The 25,341-nt window shown below is 36.5% G+C and overlaps 1 protein-coding gene across 2 annotated transcripts in view; it reads left to right on the top strand.

Moving 5' to 3' along the window:
- Window positions 1–2,051: 2,051 nt before the first annotated feature.
- The window catches only part of LOC121423470 (transportin-1-like), a 58,462-nt gene continuing 35,172 nt past the window's right edge, over window positions 2,052–25,341 (top strand). The window contains exons 1-3 of one of the 2 annotated variants that reach the window (XM_041618818.1): window positions 2,052–2,190; window positions 4,892–4,967; window positions 18,312–18,571. In XM_041618818.1, the coding sequence (XP_041474752.1) occupies window positions 2,086–2,190; window positions 4,892–4,967; window positions 18,312–18,571 (441 nt within the window). In that variant the 5' untranslated portion in view covers window positions 2,052–2,085. The remainder of the gene's footprint in view (window positions 2,191–4,891; window positions 4,968–18,311; window positions 18,572–25,341) is intronic. The other variant, XM_041618819.1, reaches the window with a different exon arrangement.

The raw sequence follows: 25,341 nt of genomic DNA, 5'->3' as shown, positions 1-25,341 counted from the left end.
CTAATTCAATACCCTTAAGTTCTGTGTAACCCCATCTTTTCGATTTCACTATTCTCACATGTCTCTTTAGGATATTTTTTCTTTATGTTTTTTTTAACTTACATATCTTGCTTTTACATGTTTAAAATTTTATGTACAATTTTTTTATTGTGAATTTCGGAGTATAAATAAAGACAAAACAATCTATAATTTTTTTAATTTTTATTTGGCAATTAGTCATAAGTGACTATTTTTTTATGCAACTTTTTTTCCATTTCTGATGAACGTGTTTTCCCTCTCTTATTCTTGTTATAAATTCGGGTTATCATTAAATAATGAGAAACAAAACATAAAATAAATACAAACACAGGCGAAACGGAACACTGATAAAATATGCCATCCCGCAAAAATGTAGGGGGAATATATTTTGATATTTTCCGCAGTGGCGTAGCTACGGGGGGGCCTGGGGGGCACGTTCTCCCTGAGATTTGGTGTGCCCCCCCCAGGTGCCCCCCTCCAGAAAAAATTGGCAGAGCAAAAAAAAAGAAAAGGGAGAAAGAAGAAAGAAAAAGGAAAAGAAGAAAGACAGAAGAAAAAAAGAGGAAAATAAGAGGAAGATGAGTGAATGAAATAATGTGAGGGGAAGACTTGCAATTAAAAAAAAATCTTTTCATGTTTCTATATAAAATTTTTGCTGGCGCTTCGCGCCATAATTGCCCGTTCGATGGGATTCATATCTTGCTCAATAGGCTGATGTGGAGCAAGTTTTGAAGTCAATATGCAAAACATAGTTAGCTCGGAAATCGAGCTTTCATTATTTTTTTTTCATTACAAATTTAAGTGCTCTGTAAAATGTCCGTTTTATGGTCTACATATCAACATTTTAAGCTCACGCTTAAATGATTTGCCAAGTTCATATTGTCTACGTGTATTCCATAATGTTCCATTAAACAAATGTATTCAAGAATGCCCAGATTTTAGGTCTAAATATAAAACATGCGCGATAGCGTGCATGTTCTTTATTTAAAATGTACTTAAATTATCCAGTTTCACATCAGAATATCAATTGTCTGCCCACGCTTCACGATCGCATTATTAATGATACCCAGTTGACTATATCATATTTATGACTTACAAAATATGAATAGAGTGTCCCGCTTTTAGGTCTAAAATCTCAATTTTCTTCCTCCCGCGCTTCGCGTCAATTGTTTAGTTACATACCTATCCCAGTAATTAATACAAAAAGTGCTCAGAATGACCATTTTTTTTAGGTCGGAATGTCAAAAAATTTGCTCGCGCTTCGCGCTCGCATTATTGAAATATATACCGTCTTCGTGGGTAACTGTAAGCAGTCCTTAACAGGTCCCTTTTCGATAATGCTAGAACAGTTGATAAAAATTTCTGTTCGCGCTTGGGGGTACATACGAATCTTGTTCAGGATCACACATAACATTGCCCAGAAAAATAAATTTCAGGAAAAAATACATTAAAGTAAAAAAAAAAAATCGCTCGCGCTTCGCGCTCGCACTTTTTATAAGGCTTATGAGATTATTTTATGTTTATGTTGTTTTATAGGAATAAAACTAACAAGTGACTGATATAGGTGAAGATAATTTCGGGCCCCGTCCCCTATTAGCGAAAGTCGGATCCGCCCTTGTGGACACATACATACACACCGGAAAATGGCCGGTGCCCCCCTGAAAAAGCAAGGACCCCCAGTGCCCCCCTGGGAAAAAATCCTAGCTACGCCACTGATTTTCCGAAACGATTCATTTGTCGAAGTCAAGAAAATAAAAAATAATGAAAAAAACTAACTGAATAACAAAAAGGGATAACATTTATGAACATCTCTGATCTGTATAAATAGACTAGACAAGGTATCTTGAAAGGTATACATTCCAAATAATAATCTATATATGGCTTAATTTTCTCGGTTATTTCCCCCCATCAACATCTTGAGGTTTGATCTTTCCCGGGGTCAATCGCCTCAGTCTAAACTCTGCATAATTTACCAGTTTTTCAATGTCAATTCAACTTTTCACTTTTGTAATAGCGCCATCTCTTGTCACACCTACTGTCGTTTCGAGATATTTCCGAAAAACCAAAATGGCGTTAGCATGGCAGCCGGACAATGATGGTTTGGAGCAAATTTTACAGCTTTTGAAGGAATCCCAGAGTCCCAACACAGAAATACAGAGAGCAGTTCAACAAGTATCCTTTCTGGTATATGAATTTTGTATCGCGAGATAATGAATTCATATTTATTATATTTTTCTTCTCCGGTTTGTAAGCCAGTCATTCATTCATTCCCAGTGAGTTGTTTACACGTGCGTCATCGCCGCGCCGTGTGCATTTCCAATGTCTGTGGCGCGGGTCGTGATCGTGTGTGGGGGTGGTGTGTGTGTAATGGATGTGGCATGAAGATAATGTCAAATTATCATGAAAATGGTGGAAGAGACACTATCTTGCAGAGAAACAATGTTGACTGGTATGCCCTGAGTATGTGGTTGGTAGAGTATTAAGAACCTGTGCAAGATTTGACATTGAAAACACATTCTGCTTGCAATTTTTGTTCAAAAAAAAAAAAAAAAATCAAATTTTGTCTGTGTTCACAATTCAAAATGATATTCATTAGATCTATCTACTCTTAGTGTAAGCATCATTAAAAGCCATCAATGCGCTGTTTGTTGAACACATTTGTCTAGATCTATTCCTATTTTTTAGTGCATTGTTCATTTGCAATACTGAATCAACTATATTTTTCATAAAATCTTGATTGTCAGTCACTCAATTTATTGCCCTTTTTCGCCGCCACAATTTGACAGTCCCTGACCTTTGACATGGATTAAGCCCTATCGCACGTTAAAAAATTGGTGCTTGGTAGAGCAGCAGAATTGCGCTTCACCGCACGTGATGTCAAGTGCAATCCAAAACAGAAGCAGAACAGTTTTTTACAGGATTATTTAATCTAGGTATGATAGATTGTAATCAAATGTAAAATCGCAGCAGCTCCCTTGATTGTTTTTGTAATTGCAATCAATCTTAAATTGTTTTGAAAACAATAGATACATTTAGAACTGACAAAGTTTGGTAAGATTAAGATTTATTATCACCTTCTGAAATGTCCATGTTATTAAATAAAAAAATAAATAAATAAAAGAATGATGTTAGAAATTGAATTCTAAAGTACAGACAAGTTTACAATGCAACTACCCCAATCACATTCAGGAATGTTGAAACACAAGGCAAATAACCTCCTCTCAACTGCTACCTGCAAAATTCATATTCCACTCATACAGTATAGAGACAATGATTTTCCGTTTAAAAAATTGTCTTTTCCGTTTCTGAATCTGTAATACCGTTTCAACTTAATCTTACAAAGGAAATTTTGTTTTGTCACTGAAAATGTACACAGCAAAAATCTGAATTCCAAAACCAAATGGAATTTCCATTTTATTTACCAGTAAAACAGAAAATCACTGTCCCTGTGATATGAAATATTCTTCCAAAGTCTGTACTTTAATAAAGTGGTTTAATCTGGTCTATTAATTACTCTAAAAAGATAAATTTTCAGTCCTTTCTAGGTCCTGAAAGGTCGATACTGAGTTTTTTTCAAACACATTAGGAATGCAATAATAACAGAGCTGCCAAGTAGTACGATTTTTTCCGTATTTCATACGGAAATCAATTTGAAATATGGCAGTACGCTTTTTCATGATAAAATACGGGAAAAAACAAATTAGAGAAGAAAAGATATTCCGTGTGTTGCTGCCCTCTACGTTCAATGAGTTATGCTTTCATCAAGGCTTTTCGATTAGAATTTTCGATATCCTGGCGAATCAATGCGGATGATAAGTTCCAAGCGCACGCATGTAGTTTACGTTTACAAGCGCAAAGCAGCGGCTCAAATCGCGATATTTTGCGACTGGTAAATACGTCTGTAAGGATGATGACGTCATCCAAGATGGCAACTTACGTTGACCGACGGAAGGATCGAAGATGACGATGTTTCGATCATAATTTGAAACGAATTAGCCGTAACTGCGGTCTAAGGTACGATATTTCTGAATTTCATACATTTTTCCGTAAATATGGATGCAATTTCTTTTTCATAATGTGATATTTTATGATTTTATGTGCAAAAAACGATCGAAAAAAAAACAGGTTTCCGTCGAATGTTAGACGTACGGGCCTCCAAATTCTTCAGTCTATGTATGGGTGAGTCAGCCAACGCAGTTCAGCGGAACAACCGAAATCTAGACTGAAGCTTTCGGTCTCGTGTGCGACGGTGTGGGGCGCAAAATAATGTAAGAAGTGATCGAACTTTGCCATTATGCATGCATATTTATCTCATGGTAAAAATACGGATTTTTTGGTCAAAATACTGATTTTGGGGGATAAGAATACTGAAAATGCAAAATACAACTTGGCAGCTCTGTAGTAAGTACAATTATGGGACTGTAGTGTGTATTTTGTGTTGATACAGTACATGTATGCCACACATCACTCAACATCAATCTTTCAGGACCTAGAAGGAACTGATAAGTAATGGATCAGATTAAACCATTTTTAAGAAAATATTTACCTTGGAGAGCATTTCATGCATCCATGTTGAAGTTGAATTCGACAAATAATAGCAGTTGAGTTGAGGTTGTTTGTCTCCTGTTTCAACTTTCCTGATAAGCAATTTCCAGAATGCGATCGGGGTAGGTGCCTTGCTACAGATGAAGACCAAAGACCAGGAAGGGGCGGGTGCTTCACAAATATTTTAAGTTTTGCAAGAATTTTATGGTGCGCGACCTAAAAGTTCACTTAAGTTAAAGTCTCAATTGCATGTACTTTCTCTTGAAGCAATTCCATACTATGTACATACATGTATGCAACCATTTTCCTTAACCATATCATCCACAAGAAATTGGAATCTTTGAACCAGTTTCCTGATTTCAACAATTATCTCATCTTTGTTTTGACGAAGCTCAAGGACCAAGGTAAGTTTCTCAATTTTAGAAAGTCATTTTTATCTGGTGACACATTTGCTATGGTGACAATTGCTCTGGGCTTTATTTAGTCTAAGATTTTAAGGGTTATGGTTACAACATGGTTTCATATTCGGTTTAGGGTTGGGTATAGTGTTAAGCCCGGGGTTGAAGTTTGTCATCCCATTTATATGTTGAATATATACAGTAGTAGCTTGTCTAGTCTCCAAGCACAGACTCAGAATTGACACTTACGAGGGGAAGGTCGTCCTGATGCCATTTGGCTTGAATACATCTATTTAGGTGAAGCTTTAATTAAAATCCGCCAAAAGAATAACATACTTGTGAATTTTTAAGTTTTGATTCTGTGACGTCACGAGAAGCTCCCCCCATATGTCTTGTGATAAAAAAGAAAATGTGTGATAATGGATAAAAAAAGAAAATGCCACTTTCTCAAAGATTTCAAAGTGATTTTATTTGTATAATGAATATACATGTATCATTAGTCACATTTTATATCCCCCTCAAGAAAAAAAAGAAGATTTTAATTTTATCATGTTCCATTAAAAAATCTGAATTTATAGAATTTTCATTTTGGGCTTCTCGCACATGTTGAGCTACTCGCACATGTCATCGCAACCTAAGAAAAAAATAAGGGTTTGTTTATTTGGTCGGCTGTTATTTTCTCTGTCATTCGTTAATGGACTTTTATCAAAACTTAACCGCTATTTATCTTTATTTATTTGAACTAACCTAGTGTTAGGGTAAACTTTCCCTTTGATAAATAATTCCATGTCTAGGATGGAGACTAGACCTCAAACCCTTTGTGTGTCAAGTGAGAAGTTGCCTCTGTACATAGTGAAGTCTCCTCATTCAGACTCTGAATTATGCATGCGATAACCAAGGGTATTGTGCCTGGAGACTACTCCCTGCCCTCCCCACATCAAGTTTATTTTTGTTTTGTGTTTTAATAAGGAATTGATGTTTCTTTTTGAATTGTTTTTCTTTCACATGTTCATTAACGTAGCAGGTGCATTTTGCCTTTTCCATAATTTGCCTTTTTATGAGATTAAACTTTCAGGCCACTCTTTCCTTCTCTCTTCTTGTTTCAGTCGTTTAGCTGATAAAGTTTCTAGATTAGAAGTCATTGTCTTTACCACTCCAATTAGACTGAATTAGAAGACATTTTGTTTTCACCTGCACATATTTGAAACCAAACTTATCTTTTACACAGGGCTGGCCTCTTAGGTTAGACCTGAGAAATAAGAAGATTAGACTGAGAAACTGGCAATTTTTGTTTGTATTGTATGTGGTTTCAATTGTTTAAACAACAAAATTGATGCAACTACAAACTGTACATCAGAATAAAATAAAACAATATATTAAAACTGTCAATAGTTGAAGTCTTCTTTACTTCCCCCTCAAACAAAATTATAATTGAACAGAAAACCTACTACAAAATCACAATGAACCATGACACTGAGTTACAGCATTGGGAAGAAGAACAAGAAGAAATAATAAAAAAAAGATTCTGCTGAAATAGTAAAACTTAAACGGGAATGAAGAAACCTTTGGAACAAGTAGGCTTGTGTGGAAAAAGAAAAATCAGAGTATCAAAGAAATTTTGAGAAAAATCAGACAAATAAAGAGAAATACTATGGAGAACCTCCCATTTGTGACAAAGATGTATGATGTCACATGTAAACAAATTTTCCTTTAATAGACTATAAACTGTTCCCCAAATGTCTGTTTTTGTTCTTTCCTATGGTAATACAAAGTTACAAACTCCGTACATCCATAATGTATTCTTTGAAAATATGTATTACATGCTGATTTGAATAAAAAGAGAATAATTCAACAAGCATAACACTGAAATTTTCATCAAAATCGGATGTAAAATAAGAAAGTTATGACATTTTTAAATTTTGCATAATTACACAAAACAGTTCTATGCACATCCTGGTCAGTATGCAAATGAGGGAACTGATGATGTCACTCACTATTTCTTTTGTATTTTATTATCTGAAATATCATAATTTCCTCGTCATTGTCCTGCAAATCAAAGTTTTATTCCTCCCTGAATATGTGAAATTACCATTGTTTAAACATTTTTGGTTCAGTCAAGATGGTCCTCATTGTCAAATCTGTAAAAATTGAAATATATTGTATAATTCAAACAATAAGAAACAAGAGAAATAGTGAGTGAGGAACGTCATTGACTCTCGCTTTTGCATATCATGGAGTTTTGCGAAAAAATAAGCAAAACTTTAAAATGTCAAAACTTTCGTATTTCACATCAGATTTTGATGAAATTTTAGCATTATGCTTGTTTGATTTTTCTCTATTGATTCCAATTAATTTTTTTCTGTGGTTAACTTGGCCTTTATTAAAGACAAGAAATCTAAATGTAAATGTAATGATATCCCGATTATCCCCTTCAACAACCCCTCCACCTTAAAATAGTTAAATTGAGTTTCTTATAAAAAAGAAAAAAATGATCACTTTTCAGTGGTTTTAAAAAACAGAATGCTACCTAGATTTGTCTGAGTGCCCACCAACTGAAAACAAGCACACACAAAAAGATGAGAGATTCCTTTTCCCCTGGACATGTTGTAGGGGCTTGCCTATACATTGATGTGCTAGTGTCATGATGAGATTAAGCGGAGCCGAAACATTGCCCTTTCGGCGATGGCGCTTGTGGGATGGGGCAGTTGTGTGTGTGGTATTAAAGGAGTGTACACGTATACTGTGTGACACACTGAATGTATAATGAGGGGAAAGACAGGTGGAATAACAAGATTAGTCAACCTGATGCATACTGTACTGAACATGAATTATTCAGTTATGCTTCATACAACACAGTGAAGACTATATTTTTTAAAAGATAAATGCCAGCTGTGGTGAAGATTTCAAAATGAGTTCATACAGAATCCAATGAAATGAAAAATAATTTGTGGTTTGGCTGATGAAAGTACATCGCAAAATAAGAAAAAAATTAAGGGCAGCTTTAAAGGCTGTATTTTAAGACATTAGCAGTGGTGGCAGTCTCATACATGCATTGCCTGAAAGTCTCCTATTTTACCTGTGAAGAATTCTTTCAAGGCAAAACCCATGTTTTAACTCTAAAATCTCGCCTATCATGAGCTCTGTCTTTAAAATACTTCAATTTTGAGGTATGAGGTTTATCAGGCCAGCCATGTACATGTATGTATAAGAGGATTCTGGAAGAAATTGGCAAAATAAGCTTGATATTCTGGCCAGATTTCAGGGCTGGTATTACATGTACATTGTACAAGTATTTTACTTGGCTATTAAAGCAAAGTGCTTATACATGTACTTGTACTCAGATCACTCCTACATAAAGGCCTACATGTACATGTAGTGTTTTACTTTATCAAACCAAATTTATTAAAGTAAAGTAGTAATAACTAGGCCTGAATAAAGTTATTACATTTATTTTGAAAAACATTTAAATGCTATTGATAAACAGGTGTTAATGGTTAACTGTGGGGGTCTAAAAAAATGAAGTTGCTGAAATTTCATATTTTGCATCTTTAAAACCAAGGAATGGCCATCTACAGTGTATTGCCTATTTCTTTGACATTGTTTTGATTTATTTGGACGTTATCAAGAAAGTTAAGAATATGAATTTGCCTCTTGAATTTGATTTAAAAAAAAAGAAACTCTTGACCTTCACAAAAAATTCTTAGAATTTCACATTTTGCATCTTTAAATCCATGAAATGTCCATGTATTTTCCATATTTCCCTGAAATTTTTTTTATTTAGTCTGAAACTACAATATCAAGAAAATGAAGAATATTTTACATCTTTCTAAGATATCTCAGAGATTGTTTTATGATGTTACGCTCAGTCAATATTGTAGTCCCACATGTAGACCACTTTCATGGTGTTGCAACGTCAGCTGAAAATGATTGTTGATCGTGATTGTTTAAAAGTCTTTGACAACAAATCAAAATTCTTGAAGTATGCATGTACATGTAGCTGTAATAATACTACATGAAGGTGTAAAAGCAAACATGTACAGTATGACTACATGTACATGTGCACTTGCTGTCTGAATTTTCGAAAGTTGTATATTTTTCGAAGGTTATGTATTATATACCCCTAAAACCCTTTCCCCAGAATGTTATGGGATATTCTTGAGCAGTATTTGACTTGCATGGGGTTGATTCTGCTAACCTCATTACCCATAATGCACTCTAATAAACTTGGGGTCAATGAACTGACTTACTGCAAGTGAAACTATTATAGATTCAAAGGCAGGAAGCGGCGATGATTACCTTGGATTCAAACCTATCACGTTCTCTATTTTGGTACAAGGTGCTTTCGTGATGTACAAAATATACTCGGATATAGAGCATCCTCCTAGTAGTCTGCAAGCCCAGACTCCTATTTGACACTTTGACCAATGACAGGTCTAGAGAATAAGACTAGATGCCAAAAGCTCGCCTCTAACTGTGTCAGCCAGCCACAGTACATTGAATCTAGTCTCACTAATTCAGACTCATCATTATGCGTGAATTGAGAAAAACAAAGGGTCTGTGACTAGCCTCAAAGCACATACAGTATGGCATTGTTCTCATTATACTTTCTAAAACTGGTTTTAATACTGGAAACTGGTTCAGGAAATCAGTTAAGATCGCTATATCTATATTTTTCAGATGAAAATAAAATATTCGGATTCATTGGAAAAAACAATTCTGCACTCAATTGTATTTTCATTATAGTAAGAAAAACTGTGTATGATTGTAAAATAAACAATACAATTCCTCTTTTCAGTATCATTAAATCCTCAATCAATTATTACCAAAATGAAAAATACATTGCCCAACTTAATTACAACCGACACAGATTTGACAAAATATGGTTTCGATTGAAAAATCTCTTTATTGTTTGATTTCCACATGTAAAATTATTTTGTCAGTTCATTGTTTATATTCATTGTACTCTGTATATTGATTTTTGATTGCCAATAAAATCCCTGTGGAGGGGAAAAAGATTAAAAAAAAAAGAAGAAGAAGATCGCTTTGCTGGCATTCTCATTTGATCCCCCATTAGTGGTTTTCAAAACCATTGCACGTAAAGCGGTCTTGTTGCTACATGTATACCTGGGAACACTGTCAGTGGGGTGACATGTTTCGCACAAAATTTGAAACTGCAGCGTAGGCATTTCACATGTAGCGTGCCGGCCCGTGCCCCCCCCTTTTGAGAGGAACAACTAAAATTTGTGATGTAAAAATGCTGTTAAAACAGAAGTGTGTCCCACCCTTTTGAAAGTGAAGACCTTTATGCCCCGTCTTTCGAATCATTTGAAGCTTCTCTCAAAACCTACCTTTACAATTCTTCCTTTAAGTTTTAGGTTAATCTTGTCAATATCAAACGAATAGTTCTTGTTTATGTTTACATGTAGCTATTGCACTGCTTTATTATTCGAACAAATATATGTCATTTTATTTCTGATGATTCATGTTGTTTAACTTAGATTTTTTGTATTCGAACTGTTTGATTAATAAACATCATTGTTTTTATTATTATCATTATTTTGTTTTTCCCAATTTAGTAGGCCGTTTTCTTAGCTAATTTGTACATTGTGCAATTTGTAATATGAAGATACTTTACACTGTACATTTCCTTTCTTGTGATAATGTATGCTACTTAATCGTTTTGTAAATCGCTTATAAACACCATTAAGCGCTATATACATGTAAATACAATGTAATAATTTTTTTTTTGGCTTGTCAAATTATTCCTCGGGGGAAAATGTGCCTCCCTCTTTCAAAAAATCCTGGATCCGCCCCTGACTGGACAGGTATGTATGAGCAAGTGATGTTCTCATCTGTACACCCTTTAAATTGGAATTTTGACAGCAGTGAAGGCTGTTTCTCACACAGTATTCTCATTGCAGATTTGTAAATTAATTACAATGGGTAGCAAAGGACTGTTACCAATCACCCAGTCACCAAGTTACATGTACATTACTTATCCGGGTTATCCCTGTCTACAGGCCTACATTACATGTACATGTACAGAATGCGTATACATGTACATTGTAGCACTATACTTCAATGCATTGGTATTTGAAAACTAAATGTTTCACTGTAAAGGTTTATCTCTATTGTAAAAATGAAATGAAGCCCTGAATAAAAAATGGAACAGAAAATAATTGTTCAGTGTTTTATTAAAAAGAAATTACAGTACATGAAAAAGAAAGAATGTATGTTTTTGTTAAGATCCAACCCTCAACGAGCTGTCTTGTTTAGCATGTCTGAATTTTTCTGACGTTAGTCTTATAATTCCATGTAAAAATAAAAAAAAAGTATTTACACTGTAAGTAGGGCATACATGTATGAAGTCATCAGCTTGCCTATTAAAGTCATGAAGACATAAATAGAACCGTTTCACCAAAATAATGCAAAACTTGAAAATGTAATAACTTTGAACTGTTATTCCTTGTCCAATTTTGATGAAAAATTCAGGATATTCTTTGTCTGATTGTACTTAAATCTGTTCAAATCATTATTTTTAGCCTGGAGTACTTACCCCTTTAAACAATGTGCTCAAAATGCTCACATGGTCTGTATTAAATTCCTTGTCTGTTCTCTATCAGAGTGTGACAGTGAAAGGTCTTGATGGATTTTCTCAGCAAGAATAGATTCTAAGATTGCAAAGTTTGCGATATGTACCATATATAATTCATCATAACAATTTCGATTCAGTGCCACAGTAATAAGCTGATGATCATTCCTATGTCAAATTGCTTTTTGTTCTCATACTGTGTTAGTATCAGGTTTCAGTTTGAAATGCTTTTAACTCTTTCCACAGTGTACCTGTAAATAATAGACAGTTCTTACCTCGGTAAATATTTTAGTCCCACATGTAGACTTCCATGGTGTTGCCATGAAAATGTACATATGGGACTACATGGGACTGCAATATTGACCGAGTTTGAATTAAAATCAGAGTTGGGAAAGAGATGAATATTCTTCATTTTTCTGATAGTTTTAAATAATTTCAAGGAATTTTTTTTTTTTATAGGAGCACGATTTTTTGTTCTCCTTATTTTATTTAAGGAGCGCGGTAAAAAATGAAGGTCTGATATCCGATTGTGATGAAATTTTCAGTATTATGCATGTTGGATTTTTCTCTTTTGATTCAAATCAACTTTTTGTAGGGGTGGATTACGTAGAAAGTGTGTTTTCAAGATCCTATTTAATTTGCATGCATAGATATCTGTTTGGAGGGACGATAGTTGAGAACAACTTCCAGACTGCTGCTCCATCTCTTAATCTTGGTCTTCACTCCAGATTAGGTGGTTTCAAACCGCCTCGATCACAAGAATCCCCGTTAAATTACGAGAACTTTTTTAGGCTGAAAAATTTTCTTTCGGGGAGATTACGCGTAGTTTGCTTTCACATTACCAAAATACCTGGTATTTTCTGATCGGGGTAAATTTCCCGATCAGAGAATACCTGGAACTGGCGAACTTCGAGGCGGTCTGAAACCACCTAATGAGTCATTGATGAGGAGTGTGGTGGACTGCCTGAGCTGTTATCTTGTCATTGACAATAATACAGAATCCATAGACCAGGCACTTTAACATCTCATTCAGACTATAGAAAACCCCCCAAAACTGTACGCTATGTAGGCCTAATTGTACATTACTGAACAAGAACTTTTCCTTTAGAGTGAATGTATGTATTTTGGAATAAGAATTGTGTAAAATCATAATATCAGGTTGTCTCTTATCTTTTTGTTTGCCTCAGAGGTAGATGTAAAATAAAGCAAACATAATCACTGCAATACTTACCCCCTGGCATCTGTATTTAACTGGGTACATGTAGGAATTAATGCATACTGTTTTATACAGGGAGATCGCAACAGGATTTAACCATTTGTTTTGCAGTACTGTCTCTAGTCCTACAATTAGAATGATCATGAGGTGTTGACAGAGCTGCCAAGTAGTACGATTTTTCCGTATTTCATACGGAAATCAATTTAAAATACGGCAGTACGCTTTTTCATGATAAAATACGGGAAAAAACAAATTAGAGAAGAAAAGGTATTCCGTGTGTTGCTGCCCTCTACGTTCAATGAGTTATGCTTTCATCAAGGCTTTCCGATTAGAATTTTCGATATCCTGGCGAATCAATGCGGGTGACAAGTTCCGAGCGCATGCACGTAGTTTACAAGCGCAAAGCAGCGGCTCAAATCGCGATATTTTGCGACTGGTAAATACGTCTGTAAGGATGATGACGTCATCCAAGATGGCAACTTACGTTGACCGACGGAAGGATCGAAGATGACGATGTTTCGATCATAATTTGAAACGAATTAGCCGTAACTGCGGTCTAAGGTACGATATTTCTGAATTTCATACATTTTTCCGTAAATATGGATGCAATTTCTTTTTCATAATGTGACATTTTATGATTTTATGTGCAAAAAAACGATCGGAAAAAACCAGGTTTCCGTCGAATGTTAGATCTATCGTTACTGCTAATACGTTGTCTGTACGTACGGGCCTCCAAATTTTTCAGTCTATGTATTGGTGAGTCAGCCAACGCTGTTCTGCGGAACAACCAAAATCTAGACTGAAGCTTTCAGTCTCGTGTGCGACGGTGTGGGGCGCAAAATAATGTAAGAAGTGATCGAACTTTGCCATTATGCATGCATATTTATCTCATGGTAAAAATACGGATTTTTTGGTCAAAATACTGATTTTGGGGGATAAGAATACTGAAAATGCAAAATACAACTTGGCAGCTCTGTGTTGATTATCCTCTCCACTTGGCCTCTATTTCACATCCTATCCAAAGGACATTGTGCAGACTACTGCATGTGCCCAGTACTGTATTCCTTTTAGTGTGAATAGGCTACATGGGATTAATGAAAATGGGCCTGGCTGTCATCTTAGTTGATCTCTCATGCTATGGTCATTCCGTCATCTTTAATGGATGATATGACAGGTTGACTGCATGCATCAGCCATCATGTGCATCAATGTGAGTGTAGATTATACCACGCACATTTTATGATGTAACGCTCGCATGATGCTGCTGCTACTGACTGGATAGAAAAATGTTTGAAATGTGGATCGGGACCAGTTCAGACTTGTACTTGTATACATGCACATGTATACAAGTACAAGGAGCAAATGATAAAGGAACATCAAACATTTATCTTGTACAGTATTATATGTACATGACCCTGTCTGGGGATTCCCCATCTTTACAAATGGCCAGGGGCCAGCCCCACAAAGAGTTGAGATTGATCCAATCAATCAATTATTTATAACCCGAGATCTAGATGAGGCTATCTTGTAGAATCATTTTCTATACTGCATAATTTTTTCAACATCCTGATTTTCATCAAATTTCCTTGAACATTTGGCAGGAGAGATTGAACATGATAAAAGATGTTTTCATAATACATGTACATGTACATTTGTACAATATGATTTATTATTTGTATGTCCCTTTGATAAGTCTATGAAAGGCTGCATTTTATAGATGTGCTGCAAGCATAGCATTTCAGGAAGATCACACATCCATCCATAAATCACTTTACAAAAAAATACTAAAGCTTTCTCCTCCCCCCCCACAAGAGTGGCCATTGACTATACAGTATGCAAGTTATGCTAGGCAGGCAATATTGAGATGCAGGTCGCGCTACCGTGACGAGTGACATATTGATTGATTGTGATGTGATTGATTATTCTCCTTGCGTGACCTCATCTGGAAAGGTCAAGATTGTTTATGTCTCATGTTACTGTCTGCTATGTGAGGGACGGCAAGCTTGCCATTGAGGAATGGTTCGTTAGCCGGGGAATGATGACTAATGCATGTATTACCCCTCCCTGTGATTTACATGCACTTACATACGTTGTAGGCAGCATAGGAAATTCATTAGGGTGATGTCGCGATGGGCGATTTGGCCCTCATTACAGCCAAAATTGCCCCTAAAATTTGCAAAATGGAATGCTTTGGGGTGATCATCTTTCTATGAATGTTGCCCCACTATATGCCACAAACATAAAACATTCAGAAAATAATCAATTTTCTATGCTCAGAATCCTCAGAAACATACATGAACAGCAGAATAATGGGATGTGTTTTTACAGCATTATTGGTCGCTGAGCAAAGAGAGAAGTAGCCCTTGAAAAAGCCCCCAAGAATACAGCAACCACCCCGATGTGTAAAAAATCAACCACTAAAAAATAGAACCAATGTCCTACCCGGCTTGTTATTGTAGGCATTGTACATGTAGAAGCCCCTTTCATATTCACTGCTGAAATAGGGTCATATCCATGAAGCACATACATGTATTTCATATACAGTAGTTGTACATTAATACTAGGTTCATATTTGTAAAGCACCAGTCATGTTGTTGTGTAGTCCACGGTGTTGGTGTTCACATAATGAGGTCTACATACATGTAGTAGATCAAGGGAAACTACTGTTCATGTACAGTAGGCAAGATGTACTGGGAGGCTTTTTATAATGTCATGTGTATTGAACTTTGTGATTTGGACTCTAATGCTGCCACTTGAATGAGGCTTTCATTCATTTTCCTTGTGGACTCAAATAATCATTGGATAGCTACAGGAAAAGTTGATGCACCAATTTCTTTTTTTTTGTGGGGAGTGGGGATAAGGAGATTTAAAAAATGCCTGTTGGTAGTATTCCTCTAAAATTCCATTAAGAGCTCCTTTAAGTTACATTCGCGTGCACAAGGATGTTCCAAATAAGTGGCTGTTCTGAGATATATCATGCAAAAAAAAAGAGATCACTTTTCATTTTGCAAGAATATTACATTCACCATGAGTGTCTGTCGGATCCTGGCACCTGCCTCAGGTTTTATCATGTTTAGACATCCGAATTGAAAGGTTTGCTGATAGTCATTGCAAGTCTAAAATCAACAAAGCTTTATTTATGGAAGTTTGGTAGTGAGTCATTTCTCCCTTTCAGGACAGGCAACTTTCAGTGGCGTTGACAGTTTACAAATACAAACTGGTATACACATCCACACATTTGTTTTCATGATACAAGAATGATCAATGATTTACATGTACAGTACGTATACATGTAGGTAAACCCCTCAAAAAAAGTTCCGCAACTCAAGTTTGAGTGCTAATAAATATCTTAGTGTGCCATCATCATATGTAAAAGTGGTATCATTGGAAAGTATGATTATTCCTCTTTACGATCATGTGTCATTTGTAATGCTATTGTTATCATGAAATACACAGAAATGATAAATATGCAGCAATGTAAGAAAGAAATGTTGCAAAAATTCGTTGCCATGTCATGTTTGAGTTCTGCAACTCAAACTGCAAGTTTGAGTGCTAATAGATTTCTTAATGTGCCATCATCATGTGTAAAAGTGATATCTTTAGAAAGTATGATTATTCTCCTTTACAATCATGTGTCATTTGTAATGCTAGTGTTATCATGAAATACACAGACATGATAATACGCAGCAATGTTAGACATGAAATGTTGCAAAATGCGTCGTTTGCAATAGCGAATTTCCAATTGTTTCGAGGATGGACCGAGTGCATTCACTGTCACCTGCATGGTTGAAATTCTATAGAAATGGAGACTCTTGTTGGAAATCCATGCATTTTGCAACATTTCACTCCTGACTTTTCTAGATGTTCAGGGTGATTGCATATTCCATGATTACATAATAACAGCAAATGGCATGTCATTGTAAAGACGAATAACTCAGCTTTCCAATGATACCAGTTTCATCTTTTATACTTCATTAACCAAAAAGATATCATCCCCCAAAACCGAGTTGCAAAACTTTTTTTGAGGGGTTTAGAACATACATGTATACTAGGGGAAATAGAAATATTGGTTGAATCAGGTACAGTTAGCCATTCCATTATTGACTTGTATGACAATATGAAAATGATATGGGTTCATTATTTGAAAAGTAAACTTGACAGATCGGATCATTTTTGAAAATTGATGGCTACTTCATGGATGTAAAGGTATGAAATGTGATATTTCAGCAACTTTTGGGAAATGTTTTACTTCCTCTTTTTAAAATAACATTTTAAATGGTTTTCAATATAAACATAATGATTGGGGGGGGGGGGGGGGGTTAGTATTGAGTAAATTTGTTATTGATTTTTCACTTCATTTCATTGTGATTCATGTGATGCGGTATAGGAATCCTGACCTCTCACTTGACTGGGTGTTTGGGGAAAAACGGGCCATGTTTACTGACAATATTCTGGGGTTGATTTTCAGACAATCAGACAACATACTGTACCAAAAAACAAATTCTTCTTGGCTTCTACATATACATGTACATGCCCCCCCATTTAAAAGTGTGACTTGCTTGACATTTTAGTGTCAATTATCTTGATCATGGTAAGGATGATTTTGCATGTTCATTGAAGTTCATTGAAGCATCAGAACAAGTTTTCATATTTTGAAGGAGATATTCTAAGTATATAAAAGACTGTTCCCACTACCCTCATAAAAATAGTTTACTGGAAACTACATGTAAAATAGTTTGTGTAGTGAGAACGGTCGGAGCGGTCTTTGAAGCAAGCTTCCAAACTGGTTCAGAAATTCACCACGCGATGTACATGTAGTTTTCAAGATCGCTTTGCCTTGTTAAATTGGTTTTAGCACGAGGACACAAGCGTTCTTTGGGAAGCGATCTTCGCACATTTTTTGCGCGCTACTCCACACAACAGGTGTGGAATACCTACACTGCGGTTTCGTATTTTGCGCAAAACGTGTCACCATGCATTTCCATAGCAACAAGGTCGCTTTACGTGAAGTGATTGTTAAAAAAAACAATTTTCGTGTGATCAAGTGGGAAGGCTAGCAAAGCGATCTTCCAAACTGGTTTCCTGAATCGGTTTCCAGGTAAAACTACATGTTGTTTTAGAAAGTGTAATTGAGATACATGTAGGTCGTAAATACTACATCCATGGAGGCCTACTGTAAAACAGAAGAAAAATGGATTCAAATGAGACTATGACACCAGCGATTCCCTTGTGTATCCACTATCTTTACATGTGTATCCTTGTTTCATTTTTTCTCCATTCCAAGCAAGTCTTTGTTGCAGTGAACCTGGCATTGAACCTGACTATACATGTACATGTAGGTCCAGATGCCTTCCGTGTACATGTAGGCCGACTTACCTTAATGCTGGCTGGTAAACTCAAAGTTGTTGATTGTGCTGCCTCTACTTTTGTCCTTCGTGTGCATGGATATTTCTTAATTCCCCTTTATCATTTATTGAGTATTCAGCAGGTATGCCAAAGCTTGAATTTATTATTCAAAATGAATATCTATTTTTCCTCCACAGCTAATGAACCTACAAGGTCACTGAGCGGTCTAATCCTCAAAAACAATGTGAAGGCTCACTTCCACAACTTCCCGAAAGAGGTGACAGAATTCATCAAGTCGGAATGTCTCGCAAACATCGGCGACCCATCACCCCTCATCAGGGCGACCATCGGTATCCTTATCACTACCATAGCAACCAGAGGCGAGCTACAGAACTGGCCCATCCTCCTCCCGACGCTCTGCCAACTCCTGGACTCGGAAGACTACAACACCTGTGAGGTATGGCAAACTTGAAGTTCTTGTTGAAACATCTTTGTCGTATTTAATTACTACATTTAGATGTAATAAATCCGGTTCCCAACTGTTTCCGTTTGGACATGTTTGGAAACGGTTGGATTATGTCAGAACTGGCGCAAAAAAAAAAATGTAAATCAGTTTGAGCTAATTAATTTACACTATTAACATTCAAATGCTGTTAAATACAAAAAGGAACCACTGTAGTACAGCTGTAAACTGCCCAATTTAAGAATTGATACTGAGTTTTACACTTTCAGCATGCTGTACACGTAAATGTACAAAGATAAATTGACCAACTGCAGCAACTTAATTCTTTTTTAAATTCTAGAGGTCTGGGTGAGATGGTCGTGTTTTGTGTTTAATATTCAAAAAGTTGAATGTGATATCAAAATATGTGATCAGATATTTAGACTGCATTTTCACAAAAGACTGCTGCCCATACTGTACTGTTTTGCTATATGATCCAAATATTTTTCAGTTCTCTGCTCTTCTACATTAGCTACATGTACATGCTCATTTATGCATGAGCATTGAGGTTGGGACAGCTTGAGCAAAAAAAAATGCATTTCTCGAAGTGCTGCTATAGAGAGAGCGAGAGAGAGAGAGAGTGTGAGTGCACTGCTAAAGGCTAAAGCTTTCAAGATATTTTGATATCTCCTAAACTCCCCGGTGGGCTGAAGGGTGGTTTAAGTAAGTGATCGGTCTGTGATGGTTCACATCCTTAAAGAGTGCTTTCAGCAAACTGCTGGAGGCAATTTGAAGATGACAATGACCAGTGAGTGGTACCCTGAAATCATTGCAGATCGTTTGAGATTGAAAATTGATGATCAACCTATTCATTTTATGTAGACCTCTTTAAAGTTTTATTCCAGAACCATCTTTGATTTAATCAGGATAGGTATCGTGTAGGCCCGTTTCGGGTACACGTGTACACGTGTACACGCACGGTCAAGTCAGTGCACGTGTACTAAATTCCATCACCGTGTACACGGTAGCATCTGCATAAAGCTTGCGTGGGACTGTAAAGTCAGTGAACAAGCTCACAGCCTCACATTAATTCTTAGTTCTAAGACACTGCACATGTTTTAATCACTAATATGTCAATATATTTCAATTAATCTAGAGTGAGTTTACTTCCAAAATCGCCGATTTAATCCACATTTATTCTGGAGACTCAAGTTTTTGTACCACACGAAATGGGTATGCTCCGGTCAGTGCAGGGCCCTAGGTAGCGCCGACGTTCGTTGGATGCGCAATTTGCATACTGTACCGTACATACATGCACAGATCGCTGCAGAATTGAGTGTAACTGAAGTTATCGATTGATTTTCATTATTTTAATGCCAATTTGAGGAGCGTGTGTTTGTAGGCTTGTAGCACATGTGTATGAGCGTGTAACACGTAACGAGACTCTCGAAAGCGTTCTTCAATCACTTTTAGAGCCAATTTGAGAATCACCAATTGCGACAGCGATCATTGCTCCAGTTACGTGTTATACGCTCATAAACATATGCTACAAGCCTCCAAACACACGCTCCTCAAATTGGCAATAAAATAATGAAAATAAATCGATAATTTCAGTTACACTTAATTCTGCAGCGATCTGTGCACGCATGTACGGTACAGTATGCAAAGTGCGCATCCAACGAACGTCGGCGCTAACTAGGGCCCTGCACTGATTTACTTTTGCATTCTTTATTAATAATGCGCTGCTAAGCTGAGTAAACTTTTTAATTGCACCAATTTTTGTGGATTGATAATTCTAACTTCTCAGGTAAGCTTTAAAACCGTGACTTAGGCTACATGTAGGAACATTACTGTAACTCACTCTCACTCAGTGTTTACAACGTGTACACGTGTACACGACCGAAAAACACGCCGTGTACACGTGCATCAAAAATGGACTTTCAAACCAGGCCTAGTATCGTGAAAGGAGATAAAAGTATTTGGGGTGGATGAAAAAAAGGAAAAAAATCACTACATGAAGTATTTGCAATGACCAAGTTTTGGTGGAGAATATATATCTTCAATCAAGCCCAAATGTGTTTTGAAGATTTGAAAGCACTATCGAAATAATTAATAACACAATGCTCGTCTTGTGATAAAGGCTGGTTGCATTTCCGAAGCACTAATTCTTTATTTATCCCTAGATGTATTGAAAAAAAATGTACAGAAATGTAGGCAGTACATGAAATATTCAGGGGCTCATAACACAAAGATTAGCAATGATTGTAGAACATTTTTCTACGATTGATTCCATTGGCTACAATGTACAATCAATCATAGAAATCAAGCATACGATTAATCGCTAACATTTGTGTTACGGGACCCAGGATAGCAGTGTACCCTGAATCCTTTACTGCTGATTCTATTGCATATCCTGCATGCATGTGCACCAAGGAAGAGTTGTCAAATCAGTTTATTTTGCAGATGAATCAACTCTTAAGATACAAGAAAAACATGAATTACATACACATATTGCGCATATGTGTGCTTATGACAACTAATGAATTTTCAGCCTGGGGTACTGGATAGGAAGATCATAGTCTGTCCTGTCAATTATTCATGTAGGGTTCTTGAGGCTTGTCTGTTTTTTTTGTCTCTTCTTGCTTCTTGATCGACGGCAGGTGGAATTCTTACTGAGCACAATACAAGCTTGTGCGTTGACTTAAATGTGTACTGTAATAATCTCTGGTGACACAGAACCATGGAGTGAATTGTAAAGATAGTGAGGGCAGTGTCCTTTCTTACAAGGAGTTATGATGGTGGTGCCGTGGCCGAGTGGTCTAAGGCGCCTGGCTATACATGGAAAATCCGGAGTTCGATCCCCTGCCGCGGCACCTATGCCCATGAGCAAGGCATTTAATCTACAATGCTCTTTTATCCTGCTTTCAAATAAAGGGAAATGCTATATGCATTATTGGTAACTAGGTGTGCACTTGTTTTATAAAAAAAAAAAATATGATTGATGTGGACAATGAACCTCAAAATCCATAATTGTCATGTTTTTCTTTTTTAGAGGGAATGTGCACAATATCCTTTTGTAAATAAAGAGGAGCATACTACATTGCCAAGTATAAATGATTTTTTATCATATCTAGAAAACAATCTGAACAAACATGCATTTGATGTGTTGATGGCTTTCAATAGTTTGGTTGATCGGATTAAAAGATGGGGCCTTGTATCTTAAAATAATTGAAATGGAAGAAAATGATGTGTGAATGAATGAATTAAAAAAGAATAAGCTCAAATAAGGTGAATTCATTATTTACATAATTTTCAAATATAATACATGTACATGTATGCAAGGAGATATTCCCATAATGCCAATTATGCCTACTTTAATACCAGGTAAATTTATCATGATGGTCATAACAATTTGGGTTTCATCAAGCTTAAATTGGAAAACAAAACAATTTTTTTTTTTACTAGTGAAGAGTTTTATACTGACCTACACTTTCTTTGATACATGTAAGTTTTGGTGAAAATCAAGATGAAACGGCTGTAAAGAAAAAAATAAAATGAAAATGTATTGAAGGGTTAATGTGTAATCAAGGTTCCAAGCGAAGAGCGGTGATCTCCACTCCCCACGTTGATGACACCGGCTCCCCCTTCTGGTAATGCATTGGTTGTGCAATATAACGAGGACGGGATCCATGGAATATTGGAAGCCGTAAATGTCAAAGTTCATTCATTCTCTGCCTGTAGGCCGGTGTGTGCCGAATGGAGTTTCAACATCCTCTATGGCACTTTCCGAGGCAGTACATTCATTAGCTAGTCGAGGAGGAGGAGGCAGATGAATTGAATTGCCCAAAGACAGTGTGACATTCTCCTAAAGCTACATGGGCTTATTACCATAAGGATGTACTTGTATAATTTATCCATGTAATTCTTGGGAAGGTCAGGGGAAAGGTTTGTTGTTTTTGACAGAGAGAGGGGGAGGGAGGGGGGAGTCGATAGGAGAGAGAGGAGATTTGGGAAGAGGGAGGTGTGGGGGAGGGGTGGTTATAGCCTGACAGTGTTGAATGTCACAAGTTTTCATTGCAGATTTGCAGTGAGGGAGAAAGAAATTAGGGGAGGGGTGGTGAGTGAGGGAGGGTGAGGGTTAAAAGTCTAACACACTGTTGAATATTTGAAGAACTATTCATCTCTGATTCACAGACAGATTAAGATAGAGATTGGGGGAGGGGGAATGAGGGGAGGGAGAGATAGAGCCTAACTTTGTTGATTGTTTGAAGAAGTATTCATGGCAGATTCACAGAGCGAATCTTGAGAGATCCCATCCATCCATATATATATTTTATTCGAAATAGACCTGAAATGAAATACTCTGAAAATTTGCTTTGCCCAATTGATCATGGGCCCGGCAGCCTCTGTGCAGCGCCAGATCGACAAGGCTCTATCCCTAATAAATCGTTGGAATGCCAAACGGTATAGCAGCAACTCCCATCTTCTAACGTCTTGCCGGTGCTTGAACTCCCGACCTCCCGGTTGTGAGACAGACACTCAACCAACTGAGCCAACACACCGATTAGGTGTGATGGGGATGGTGGAGTGGAGGGAGGGAGGGGAGGGATAAAGCCTAACACTAGTTGAATATTAAAAGAATTATTCATCAAAGACTCACAGAGCGTGAAATGCAAGAACCTGAATCCCGTAGGAGATGCAAGTGTGAATCTTGGATGAATACTTTCTGAGAGGGAGTCGGTCAGATTATATTTTCAGAGCATACAGAATACCATGGATGCGAATGGCACATGTAGCAAACATTCAACTCTTTACATGTACATACTTTGCTTGATTCTATATCGTGAAATCATTTCATGTGTTTTTTTTAAGCCTTAAAATCTGATGTTTCTAGGGCACAGTCTCTTAAAGAGTCTTTCCGAAAGGGTACATTTTAAATAATAGCGCCCCAAAATTTTATGAAAAATTGAAAAGGGCACCAAAAAATGACCAGGCCTACGAAAAGCGCAATGAGGTCAATTCAATATTAGCCATCCACGACCATGGATATAGAAGGCCTTGGATTAATATAAGCCAGGGCTGCTTTTGTTGTATCCTATAAAATACAGTTTAGAAATAACATGATATTATTTGAACTCCTATTTTTTTTATCAACCATTAAAGCATTGAATAAAAGTACAGATTTCTGATTTAGGGCTTGGATTTTGATCCCTTTAAAATGTTTTATAATAAACCCCTATTGGCCATGTTGGTTCCTATTAAAATGAGAAGAAACGTATCAGACAGTCCCTCACAGGCAACTGGATACATAGGCACCTGACTCATGAATTCATTTGCATTTTTCTCTGTGTCAGGAACAGTTTCCTACTCCGTGCACCTGTCTCATTCGCCACCGGTTGATTGATACATACTTGATGTGAAGATGAGAGAGTGTTAACTCTTTTTATGCCAAACTACTCTATGACAACGTTCTCACTACCATCCTAAAACTAGTTTACTGGAAACTAGTTAAGTGGAAACTAGTTAAACATGTAATGAGAATGGTCGAAGCGGTCTTGGAAGCAATTATCCAAACAGGTTCAGAAAACCACCTCACTATGTACATGTTCATGTAGTTTTCAAGATCGCTTTGCCCCATTAAACTGGTTTTAGTGTACATGTGAAGTGAGGACACAACTTTTCTTCGAGAAGCGATCTTCGTACATTTTGAGCATGCTACTCTACACACTGTGTGTGGAATGCTTTGCTGTGGTTTCAAATTTTGCGCGAAACATGTCACCCCACTGAGAGTGTTCCAATAGCAACAAGACCACTTTACAAGAATTGGTTTGAAAAACCACTTTCAAGTGATCAAATCGGAATGCTAGCAAAGCGATCTTCCAAACTGGTTTCCTGAACCGGTTTCCAGTATTTAGTTTTATAAAGGGATAATGAGAACAGTGTCTATCTCTCAGTCTTTTGGGGATTCATGTAAATACAGAGAGGTTCAGATTGTCAGCTTTATGAAATTTATATTTTTTCTTTCCATGGCTACTTTTTGAGTTTACAAAAAAAAATACAAGCCGGATTTGCCAAACTGTATAATAAACATGTAATGGACTGCAAGATGATTTCAGGGGCTTTTTTTATTTCCAGGGCTTTGAGGGAATTCAGGAAGTGAAAGTGCCCCTCTAATTTTCCCTGATTTTATGACCATTGATACCTTGGTCACATTTGCTCTACAGTGGCCGTACGGCGAGTCGAAAACAGCTGTTTTATTCATTTTAAATCAAACAAAACAATGTTAAAACGGCTGTATTAATGGGGAAGTTAACACTGACCAAAAAAATTGGTTTAAAGATAAATGAAAGTAGTTAACACTGATTTCATGAGAAAGCTAGAAAAACCAAGGTTTAATTGTCATCATATGATCTTAATAGATCTAGGACGACTGTGTAATCATGAAATCTAAACTGAAAAATTATCACACTGAAGATCACCAACACAGATAGGCACATCTTGGAAAATATTTTTTCCATTGCTTTGAAATAGACCAGACATTTACCGGTATATGGAATACCATACTCATTCTTGTTAATTTCTCAGCAATTACAAATATTTTTCCATTATCCTTTGATGCATATTCTTTTATTCAAACATCTGACACTTGGGTTGTCATTTAATTGGATTCTGTACAAAACTCATTTTGAAATCATGTAAACCGCAACTGGCATTTATTCTTTATAAATCAAGCAGAATAGGACCCAGTGAAAGAAGCAGATTTATGAAGATGTTGTGAAAATCAT

This window comes from Lytechinus variegatus, chromosome 11 (assembly GCF_018143015.1).
Source record: "Lytechinus variegatus isolate NC3 chromosome 11, Lvar_3.0, whole genome shotgun sequence".
NCBI classification, from domain to species: Eukaryota; Metazoa; Echinodermata; class Echinoidea; order Temnopleuroida; family Toxopneustidae; genus Lytechinus; species Lytechinus variegatus.
The sequence above is the reverse complement of the archived record's forward strand: the minus strand, read 5'-3'. Positions and strand labels throughout refer to the sequence as shown.